The sequence below is a fragment of the Pyrus communis genome, chromosome 5, assembly GCF_963583255.1.
Source record: "Pyrus communis chromosome 5, drPyrComm1.1, whole genome shotgun sequence".
Classification (NCBI taxonomy): Eukaryota; Viridiplantae; Streptophyta; class Magnoliopsida; order Rosales; family Rosaceae; genus Pyrus; species Pyrus communis.
In genome coordinates this window covers 6,034,067-6,045,559 of record NC_084807.1, presented here as the reverse complement: position 1 = coordinate 6,045,559, position 11,493 = coordinate 6,034,067, and the positions used below count along the sequence as shown (strand labels likewise).

The 11,493-nt window shown below is 36.5% G+C and overlaps 1 protein-coding gene across 4 annotated transcripts; it reads right to left on the bottom strand.

The window, feature by feature from the left end:
- Positions 1–4,214: 4,214 nt before the first annotated feature.
- On the bottom strand, positions 4,215–7,181 carry LOC137735662 (serine/threonine-protein kinase BSK1-like). 4 transcript variants are annotated; one of them, XM_068475109.1, is made up of 7 exons: positions 6,969–7,181; positions 6,735–6,810; positions 6,311–6,409; positions 5,953–6,084; positions 5,546–5,681; positions 4,892–5,025; positions 4,215–4,785 (listed from the first exon to the last, which is right to left on the bottom strand). In XM_068475109.1, exons 4-7 carry the CDS (start codon positions 6,019–6,021, stop codon positions 4,666–4,668), a joined length of 459 nt encoding a protein of 152 aa, XP_068331210.1. In that variant the 5' UTR covers positions 6,022–6,084; positions 6,311–6,409; positions 6,735–6,810; positions 6,969–7,181; the 3' UTR covers positions 4,215–4,665. The 4 variants fall into 4 exon arrangements, 3 of the variants coding, with proteins under 3 accessions (XP_068331210.1, XP_068331211.1, XP_068331212.1); XR_011068672.1 differs by having other exon boundaries at positions 5,919–6,100; positions 6,735–7,181; XM_068475110.1 differs by having other exon boundaries at positions 5,953–6,100; positions 6,735–7,181.
- Positions 7,182–11,493: the final 4,312 nt, after the last annotated feature.

The following is an 11,493-nucleotide window of genomic DNA, read 5'->3' as shown; positions in this document are numbered from 1 at the left end:
AAAAAAAAGGAAGGAGGAAAGAAAGAAAGGAAGAAGAGAAAGAAAGAAGGGAATTTACATCATACCAAAACCTTGAAGCCTCGAAACTCTAAAGTTCTCAAGCAAATCCCGAAGGATCAAGAAAACACTCTTCGTTCTTCGTCAAATCCTCCTTCAAAGGTCAAGCCCCAACGGCCCTTGAAGAACTTCCACCGACTCAAGATCAAGCCCCGACGACCCCTTGAAGAAAGTGTTCATCATCCGTTCATCCTAAGATCAAGCCCCAACGGCCCTTTGGATCAACAACCTCAACAAATCCACACATCCAATCGTTCTTCAAGATTAAGCCCAAAAGCCCTTGAAGATCCGCTCATCCATCAACCTTCAAGATCAAGCCCAAAAGCCCCTTGAAGAAATCCATACATCCAGTCTTCAAGATCAAGCCCAAAAGTCCTCGAAGATCCGTTCATCAACTGTTCATCCCTAGATCAAGCCCCGACGGCCCTTTGGATCAACAGCTCATCCACAAACCTTCACCCTACGAAGATAGAATCAGAGGATCAAATTACAAAGAGATTGTAACCCCAAAATCAATACAAACAAAAAATATATTTTGTACATGTATTCTTGTCTCTTGTTTCAGGAATTTTTCGTGTTTACAGTTATATAATCATTCGATTCGTATACTTGCAAGCACAAAAATTCGAGACTTAATGAGGTTAGTTTTGGTCATCTAATTTTTGTAACAAGTTTCCGGTGCCGTTGTTGGGGATCGAATTTGATTTTGTTACTTAATTGGATTGTTACATTTTTTAAGTTGGTTTAGCTTTAATGTTAATTGTTAGTTTTTTTTTCAATAATAAATTGTTTCCTAAGTCTCTTGTTTAGCTTACCCATTGTTTTGTGTTTTTGCAGAAAAGTGGAGCTACTTTACCTTGTTGCCAATACAAATTCAAGTTCCGGGGTGGATCACCATCTATATCTTCGCTTGCCCGTGTCCTTTAAACCAAGGAAGTAACGTTGTCCTTGAGTTTTTACTTTTTATTTTTGTATTGTTTGTCGTTTGTGTCTCCTGCCATTGAGAACATACGTGATTTTATTTTGGGAGTGAATCTTTCGTTGGGTTTTACGGAGTCACAAAGGAGGAGCAGCATCAAACATTGAAATTGTGAAATGCTTCAGAATTTCAAGCCCATACTCTTTTTTTTTTATTTTTTTGCCTCGTTCAATTTGGCTTGTCACGTGTTTTCAATTGGTGGAGTCTCAAATTAGTTTTGGTTGAATTTTTTTTTTTTTTTTGCCCGTTTATTTTTTTTTATGTTTGTTGCATTTTTCATTTAATTAATTATCTAACTAAAAATGAAAATAAATAAAAAATATATAAAATTTGAGAACCAAAAATATTTTTCTTTTAGTCTTGTTTTTATTGGCTACTTCCTAATTCAGTGATGAGATACGATCTTTATGTTTTTCTAACTTTCATGGAATTTAAGCTTGATATTAGTTCTTTACATTATCTTTGTTTTAACCATATTTTTTGATGATCATGACTTAGGAAAATATTATGTACATAGCCTTGTTGGTGCAAAACTAGAGCATGATTTAAAAGTTTCATATGTGAATCTAGTGAGTTTATGTAACCCTTGTGAGCTTTTGAGCTTATTATAGATTGAACTATTATGAATCAATCTCATTTAATTTGTGCGCATGATATCATTTTACATATATATCTAAAACTTGCCTTCTACCTTTCTTTGCTTTCATCAATTCACGTAACAAACTTGGAAATGATTTGCGCATTTGTTTCTTTCGTTTGAACCTTTCTAGCCAACCCTTGTTATTATTTTCCCTAGTTAGCCCTGTTGAGCCTTTATGTGAGCCTTTCCTTGTTTCTTTAACCTGGATTGTCCCTAGCTAGCCTCGTAAAAAAAATTCCACATCCATCAAAAGAGAGCTCAAAGTTTTGGGGACTAAATACTGTTATAGAAAAGAAGAAAAAAAAAAGTTGATGATTGCTGTAAAAGAAGAAAAAAAAAAAATCAATTGCCTGTTGCAAAAAAAAAAAAAAAAAGAAAAAAAAAGGGTGTTCTAAACATTGGCGAAGCCAGAAATTGTCGAGGGGAGGGTGAAATTTAAAAGGTTTAAGGCCCCAAAAAAATGTGGACATCTATTCGAGATTTGAGTCCAGGGTTGGCAAGAAGATTATGTGAACTAACTAAAATATTTGTAGGAGGATTTGCACTAACCGAAATATTTGAAAAAGGATTTGGACTACCCGAAATATTTGAAGGAGAATTTTACAGTATTATTGGAATGAGGATTTAAGCACCATTTCTTGTTGTATTGTGCCATTACATAACTATACAATGAGCAAAATTCTTAAAGATGTCAAGTGCTCACTAGTACGAAAAACAGTTTGAGCGACACAGGTCCTTCGTCGCGCAAAAATTAGCCCAATGAAACCTTCTTCGTGCACCAACCGTCACGACAAGGCAGTGAAAGCAGGGTTTGCGCGACAAAGAAGTACATGTATTGCGCAAACCTTTGTTGTTTTTTTTTTTGTCAAAAATATATTTTATTTAATTTTTAATAAATATTGTAATTAAATTCTACACAATAATTAATAAACCAAGAAAAAGTATTTAATTATAAAATATATGAAAATGTACATACAAGATGTCCGAACAAAAAAAGGAAAAACTACAATAAGTAGTCTTCTAGGCTTGATACATCAGACTACTGGGTATCAACTGGGCGAAGTGGCTGGGAGGTCGAAGGTGGAGCAAAATCAGGTGATGGCATCGGGGTTTGGAGGCTAGACATCTGTAAGGCCCGTAAGATCATGCTTATCTTCTTTTTCTGGGCTGAAAACTGGGCAGCAATAAGCTTCCCGAGCATCCAGGGCTGCTTTTTGGGCAACAATTTTATTTTTTAGGGTTTCCACTTCCTCCGTCAAGGCGATGACTTGTCCTTATATACACAAGCTATAAATCCAAAGTAAATTGTATCATCAAAATGGAGTAGTTGGTAGGGTTGGGTTCGGTTCAAAACGGTTTGGTTCATTTTTTTTTCGATTTTTTTCAGTTCGGTTTTTTTCGATTTCGGTTTTTTCCGGTTCGGTTTTGGTTTTTTTCGGTTTTTTATTTTTATTTTTAAATTATGTAAATGGAAGGAACCTACCTATCAACCTCCCAGTTCTCATATATCAGAGAATTGAGAGCCTCAAAATCCTGAATATATTCAAGTAATTCAACTACTTGTGATCAAGCAGAACGAATTCAAATTTTCAAAAGTTAAGCAAATACATAAACATATATTCTTCAAAGAAATGTACATCGCCAGGATTCAAAATTCAAAAACTTTAAAATTTACAAAATCATGAAACAACTCAACAAATTAACTGATCGATGCAAATCGAAAAAAAAAGAAAAAAAAAGCAATTGGGTTCTTCTAAATACCATAATCGGACTTCAATAGCGCATGCCCAGTGCCCACATTCAAATTCATAGTCAAGTCCACATTAGATCTAGAAAATTCCAAAACATATTCAGAGAAAAATACAAACTTTTTCACCTTAAATTACATAAATTTCAAATGGGTAACCATACAATTAAAAACCTATGAACTGACAAATAAATAAAACCACAACCTTTGTTGCAGCGATATCGCCATGATCGTCGCAAGCTCTTTCAATTCCTCTTTTTGTCGGATCTCGAAAAGGGCGAGGGAAAATCATGGTTTGGAAGAAGGAATCCACGAGGAGGATAGGAGAAGACTGGAGAGAGAGTGATTTGGAGGGAGAGAGAGAGGGAGAGAGAGAGAGAGAGAGAGGAAGCAAAGGCAAAGAGGAAGCAGCGGACGGAACAGAGAGGTGTTTGAGATCTGAAATGAAATCGGAGTGAGATGGGTAGGGTTTGTAATGTTAAGAAATTTTATAAAGCCTTAAACATAAGAAACCTATAAATAAATTACTGGTACAATTATAACAACACAAAACCTACAGTCAAGTTGGCTTGCAACAACCAACCCCAACCCACAGGGAAAGGGTTCAAACCCTGACGGCAACATGTATTTTTTAGTATTTATATATGATTTTTTTTTCGGTTCGGTTCGGTCCGGTTCGGTTTCCAAACCTCAAAAACCGAAACCGAACCAGCGGTTTGGTAGTTTCGGTTTGGTTTTTTCCGGCCTCGGTTCGTTTTGGTTTTCGGTTTTCGGTTTTTTCAACCCACCCCTAGTAGTTGGCATGAAATGAATACACAAGCTGTAATAAATACCATACCAAATACTTTGAAATAAGCTATCAAACAAAGCCACTATAGATGAAACAAAGGGAGTACCACGTTGTTTAACATTTATTTTTGAACTACTCAAGTTTAGTATAAACAGATCCACTAAAGATTATTTGTAATCAATTAACTTCAACTTTGAGCGAACAATTACAAGTTGAATAAGTAAGCAAAGAAGTAGGACACACTAGCTGTAAAATGTGGATGCCACACATTAAATTTATAGCAATCTACTTACATGACTTGGAGGGATGTGCTTCCCACTAAGCAGATCTAGAAGGACGATGCCAAAGCTATAAACAACACTTTCTAAAGTAAATAAACAACCAGTTAAGTCAGCATATCTCAAGCAGAAGTCGTTTAGATAGGAAAACTAGAATAGTGACAAGAAAAATGATCAAAGGGATAGGTGATATCTTAAATATTCAGGTGGCGTGTAAGCAAGATTTGTGCTGTAACTCTTCCCATCCCTACTATTTCTCATCAAGCCAAAAGATGAAAGACGAGGATCACCATCCTACAAGTCCATTCAGATACTACATTATCACCCTAAAAAGTAGTGAACACTGAAGTGACAGAAAACGCATTTTAAACTAAGATGATTGAATTTGAGAATCGAATACCCCGTCAAAGAGAACCCTATAAGCATTTAAATCGTGGTATAACGGGCGGCCCTCGGTACTGCAATAATCTAAAGCTTCAGCAATATAAAGAGCCACTCTTAAACGCATGGCCCACTCAATGGTTTGATTCTCCCCTGTATAAACAAGCAGAGCCCAAAAATTAATTTTTGACGAACACAGCAACTAATTCTCAATTTGTAGGAACAAAACTCAAAACATTGAATTGATTGCTTGTGCAAAACTTAATAAATTAGCAGTACAAAGACAAGCACAATACTGGCACACTAGATACCAGAGTACACTAAAAAGTAAAAATCACCTCGCCACGACTTCTCCAAATGAAAGGCAATGTTTAATATCATCTGAGATTAACAAAACTATAAGGTAAGATTAGTGGCCAACTAAGATCAATGACCGAACCATTAACAAATAAACAAAAAAACAAAGGTTAATGGAACGTGTCATGTTGTAGAAAACTAATGTCAATACCATCTTGCATTTCAATGTTTGCTTGTTAAAAAGCTCTATATTTAGAGGTACTTCACAAAAGGGTCACTGAGAAATCTTAGAAGCTGAGCTAAAAATAGCATTCTTAATAAACCAGGTGAAGTCAAAAGACGAATAGTAAATAAAGATAGATTTTGTTTGACATACAGTGGAACAAATGCTTAGCCAAAGTATCAGTAGGCATGTACTCAACAACAAGCAGCCTCTCATCCCCATCATAGCAATACCCAATCAAATTTGCAAGCCTCCGATGCCGCAACTTCCCCACACCCCAAGCTTCCTCCTGTAAAACCAAAACCCACAAATCATTCATACACCCAATTCACAAAATGAACATCTGTAAATTTTACAGCAACCTATTTCCAGAAATTCATAATATCAAGAAACACTTTACAGCATACCAAATTCTACTACCCCATAAATTTTACAGCAATCTATTTCTAGAAATTGAAATCTAATTACACAAACTAAAATTGAAATCTGGACCTAGCAAAACATTGAGAGAGAGATATGAAGGGACCTTCGGAATTGAGGAAACGGAGAGGAATTCGTACGGAGGGTGGAGCGGAGGAGAAGCAGATGGGTGGGTAGTGACTGCTATCTTCCTTCATCTTTGGCTTCATCTAACGGAGTGTGAGAGAAATTAGTTTGACAAGGTTTCTCAAATAGAATGCATGATCGAACATCTGCAAGACAGTGAATCTACAAACACTTCAGTTTCATAGCAAATGCTAGTAGACATCTTTTTTGACAAAAGCATAAAATTAGGTTCAAATGATCAAACAACGAGTTTAAAACAACTTTACTACTTTCAAAAATCACTCTTTCTTTCATATACAGTATGCACACATACACATATCACCGATACAAACTTTCATAAAATCGTCAATATGGAATCCTAATGGACCTTACCACTTTGAGAAGGAGTCGTCTTATCTGAAGTTTCTGAATGCCGGTGAGCTTCTGAGACACTATGTCACTGATCGTTGACAAAACCACCGCTATAACTGCCTGTTCGGATATCAAACGAAATGAAGATCACCAAAAAAAATCCCAATTAACAACTTGTTACACTCATGTTATTCAGCCCAAAAAACCAATTAACTACTAATCACAATTAAGGAATATGAGCTGAAAATACATCATCTTTGAAAAAACCCAGATGAGAAAGCAATCTAGACATACAAAATAATAATAATAATAATAAATTCAATCTTTGGGGGTTTCCTCAACTTTCTCGGGAACCAAATAGGTTTTAATATAGAAAACAGAGAAAATCAAGATATCCCGTAATAAAAGTGAGATTGATAATTTGATAAAAGGCATAGAATTTGACCTTGGTTTTGGGTGATGATGAAGCTGAAGCAAGTACCGCTGCAACCTCTTCTTTGCAATTGACCCCATCACAATTTCTTCGTCACAAAAAAGTGGAAGAACGTATTGGTCATTTTAACACTCACCAAATAAAACCCTAATTATCATATGTTGAATGATTAAAACAAAAAGCAAAACATTGAGAGATATAGATGTGAAGGGACTTCAGAATCAAGGAAACGGTGAGAATTCTGACGGAGTTTGGAGCGGAGGAGGAGCAGATGGGTGTGTAGTGGCTGCCGTCTTCCTTCGTCTTTGTCTTCATCTAACGGAGTGGGAGAGAAGAGCGAGACAGAGTGAGAGAGAGGGCGAGATGAGCGAGAGGGAAGAGAGACCGAGTGAGAGGGGGTAGTGTCTGGACTCTTCCAATTGCACCTCCATTATGAGTAATTTGGGAAAAAAAATTTAAAAACAGCGCCTATTTTTTTTCAATTGGACCGCCAAAATTTTAACAACTTGCCCGACGCATTTATTCATCAAGCAAAAACACTTTCCGCGACGTGGTTATTCCGTTGGGCAAACACACTTTGCGTGACGCACCAACCAATACGTCACACAAAGAGTGTTTGTGCGACGGAATAATCGTGTCGTGCAAAGTGTTTTTGCATGACGCACCAACTAATGCGTCGCACAAAGGCTATTTGCACGATGCATTGGCTAGTGCATCGGACAAGTTAATTCAATTAAAACTAGGGGTGTGATATCCACACACCCCATTTTACTTCTCACATATCCTTTTAATTTTCGGTCGTCGGATCGGATGAATTGAAGAAGATTAACGGACAAAAATTATCAAGGGGTGTGTGGATAGCACACTCCTAAAACTAAGGTTATTTGTGAAGGGAAATATAAATATTTAAGTGAGATTTATATTGACTAGTAAGCATGTACAAACCAAAATTGTATACATAAGCAACGAAAACATATGAATCAAACAATCATGCAAATCCTCTTCAAGAAGCATAGGTTTAGACTTGATGCATCAAAGAGTTATAATGAAGAACAAAGAGAAGGATTATTTTTATACCTTTGGATCTTGACTTCAATCCAACGATAAACTACCTCCAACTCCTTTCCTCTTGGAACTCCTTCCTCCCATCTTCCTAAACCTTGACGAACTTGGATGTTCTTGATTATCCTTTAGCCCCTAAAGTAAAAGGTCTCTAAAGATCCACACCCACAAGTGTTGTGGATGAGGGAATAACCAAAAAAAGAAGAGAAGGCTGGCAATCTTCTTCCTTAGGTGACCAGTTCTAGTATATGGGAAGAGGAGGTTTGTTATCTTTTCTTGTGAGAATAAACACACAAAAACCCCCCAATGAACTTTTGCCTTTAACTCCCCCTTTATGGGGAGAGAGAAGTGAGTCAATCAAATTGAATTTTTCTCTCTCAATACCACACTAAACAGCCGACCCTCCCTTGTGACGGGCTTAGTTTTAGCCTTTTTTACTTTAAGTCATCCTATGGTTAAAGTCAAAACCAATGGGTTTGGGCCCAATGGGCCCGAAAGAATCCGAACTACTTTTAAGCTCAACAATGATGTTTCATCGCTTTCATGATTAATTAAGAATTTTTAATTAATTATATCACTTAGTTAATCTCATTAATTAATTCCGTCGTCGTTTAGTTATCTCACCACACGAGTATATCGGTGTTAGTATTCTACAAAGTAGCCTAAGCATTGAGTGGCGACGGATCGTGGCGATTTTGGTCAAGACGTTCACTAAGAGGAGGGACTAGGCAGCCTCCTAGGCGCTATCTAGGCGATCCAGCGGGAGGCTAAGTGGTTCTAGATCCAATCGTGTGCCGCATCTCTGATTATCTCTGAACTCTGTGCAAACTGCAAATAGACTCTCAGGCCAATTGCCCCTTAATCGAACCCGTTGATGTTGTTACCTGCACCTACTGCTGCTTTGATTGAAGTCAAGATTTGACTGCTGCCTTAATTGAAGTTAAGATTTGACTGCACCCGCTTCTGCCTGATCAAACCCTCCCATGTCCCGATAATTGTCGCCGCTGATTGTGCCTTGCACACCAACTGTCTCATCTTCATGCACTACTTCACCATCTACTATCGAACCACTGCATCACATCAAATCTGATCCCCAAATTCCTTACCTGAAAAGCATATTTCTCCCCCCGCTGCTATAGCCCACATAAGCCAGAAAGAGGAAGAAAAGGGGAACTTGAAAAAGAAAAGGGAAAAGAAGAAAAGGGAAGAGTGGAAAAAGATCTTACTATTACATGTTTCCAAAACATATAATGTTCTCTACTTTGAACAAGTGAGACCTTGATTCCATCGCTTGAGCTATCTCTCATTCTGTTGCAATATACTACCAATGACCTTATGGTTTGGACAATCATTGGTTCAAGATGAACCCCATTTATTTGTAACACGATTCGAAGCTATTTCCAAAACCTCAATATCATTACATAGTTCATTTGTATACTCTATACAAACTTTGCTTCGACCTTGACATCATTGTTGTACCATGCTAACAATTAATTATACGATCAACCTTTCATTTAACATGGAGTTCATACATTTCATTTCTTTCTCGAAGGCAGTCCTCAAACAGTTTTCAAGGTTCTGATCCTTGGCTTTAGTAATATCTCAAAGTGATTCCCATAGCGGTTATTCACTTTTGGATATCATATAATAAGTTCATATTCTTTTATAAGGATCATGAAAGTAGTTTTTAAACTCTTTATAGATTTCAGACACTTTTTCTTGGTTTAGTTACTACTAACACATTTGACATTTTAAAACAATTTAAGAATATCCAATTAGTTGCTCAAAAACTACTAGTTGAACAAGATCGAGTGATCTTGATGATAGTGCTCAAGTAAGTTATAACCATATAAGGAATATTTCCTTATGTGCTATTCACTTCATTATAATGTGATCTTTCTTTTCTACAAGAAAGAAATCTCTAGACTTTCTTAATTCAATTAGAACTCATTTGTAGACAATTGGAACCAAATTCAATGGTTAACTTATCCATCTATGGCCAACATGTGAGATCTATCTTTAATTGATAGATGCAAAGTTTGGTTGTCACATTATGTAAGTGATAGATTACTTTGTATTCCAATTGGAATACAACAAGACAATATTCAATTTGTAACACTACTTTAAGGAATAAATACAGTAGAAGGCATTCATCATATTACATTAACATGGTTAGTTTAAACATCAATAAGTTAAAAAAAAAATAATTAACTCTAACATTAGAGACTAATTATATTGACATAGATACCAAAAATGGGTCTTCCAAAAATGAAGCCACATAATAATTTTTTAACAAATTTAAGAAAATTAAGGACTGTTTATATCATAAAGCCTTCCTTAGTAGTAGCAAAAAGATATAGGCCGAACTCTCCTACTTCATTCTTCATCGATCCTTGCATATCCATCTTCTACTTGTTGCTCTCACCCGCACACAATTGCATAATTGATTAGCATTTCATATCTAATGTTTAAATATAATATCTAACAATTAGAATTGAACATAAGAACAAACTTTTGCCTTCTTATCCTTGAGAGATGCGAGGTAAGACCTGTAATTCATCTTCCAATGCTCGTCCTTCCACATGGAAGCAAGTTACCTTGGGTTTCTTTGCCTTCTTCTTCACTCCTTCTTGGGCCTTGGGAGTGGATGACATCTTCTTCTTCGCCTTCCCTTTGCCTTTTGGCTTGGCCTTGAAAGAGGATGGCTTGTTGTGGTCTACAACTACAGTCCCTACAATATTCTTTTGTTCATAGTTTTCTCAACGATTACTAATATATGTCTAGTAACTGTGAGAGAGAACTTTCCATCTTGTTCATGTTTTAGTTCATAACAAATAGTGAGGACAAATCAGAAAGAGAAGCAAGATGAAGTCATGAGCCAAATCCCTTTACCATATAACTCCATAAGATGGAGTATGATGGAAAAATCATTGTCCATGTTCTCATGTTGTCGCTACGGCTCCTCGTTCATAGTAGATACCAAATAGCACTTGGCTTGTGTGCCATCCTCAATGTGCTTGTTAAACTTAGCACGCTCATCCTCAATGGCATTGGAGTCAGGATGTATGTGGGTGGAGCTTTCTCTAGTATGTACGCAATCTTCTCCAATCTAAGGAGAATCTTGACATTACGGTACCAAGATGGGACATTTTGCCCCTAGGCAATGTTTGTCGAGTATCTTTGAAAGTGTGCTTCCAACCATATCTAAATACATAACAAAAATAAATTAGTTTGAATATTAATTAAGTCAAACGATTCGGGCCTTTAAATCAGTTGACATCACCCACTATTTTTGGCAAATCTCATATCCCTCAAGATGGAATTCAGGAGATTTCAAAAAAAAACCTCCTAGTGGGTTATGGGAGTCTCACTATTACCAAGCCCGCCTCACATTAATATGATGTTGGCTAGAAAAAATAATAATGAGAGGGTAGAGATATCCCTTCACAACCATCTCTTGTGATTACCATCTAGTTGGCCTCTAAAGAATAATGTCTGGGAATGATATGATGTCGGTACCATCTCTTAGTTAAGTTTTGACCCACCATGCTAGTTCAGGTAGGGATTCAACTTAATCCCTTTCCAAACCAAATCTTCTCAATCTCACTCACTTTCTTTCACCTCTAACAAAAATTTTAAGAAACAAAAATTAATACTAATGAGTTTCAAATATTTCTTATGGTTTTCTAGCACTAAATAACCCAAATTA

What these genes read in the sequence shown, in the direction of transcription:
- LOC137735662 (XM_068475110.1), bottom strand. Translation starts at nt 6,021, where the DNA reads ATGAAGCCAAAGATGAAGGAAGATAGCAGTCACTACCCACCCATCTGC. An exon ending in TCTCCTCCGCTCCACCCTCC is followed by an intron (nt 5,682 to 5,952) that starts GTACGAATTCCT and finishes TTGGTTTTACAG; the next exon opens with GAGGAAGCTTGGGGTGTGGG. An exon ending in ATAGGGTTCTCTTTGACGGG is followed by an intron (nt 4,786 to 4,891) that starts GTATTCGATTCT and finishes ATGGACTTGTAG; the next exon opens with GATGGTGATCCTCGTCTTTC.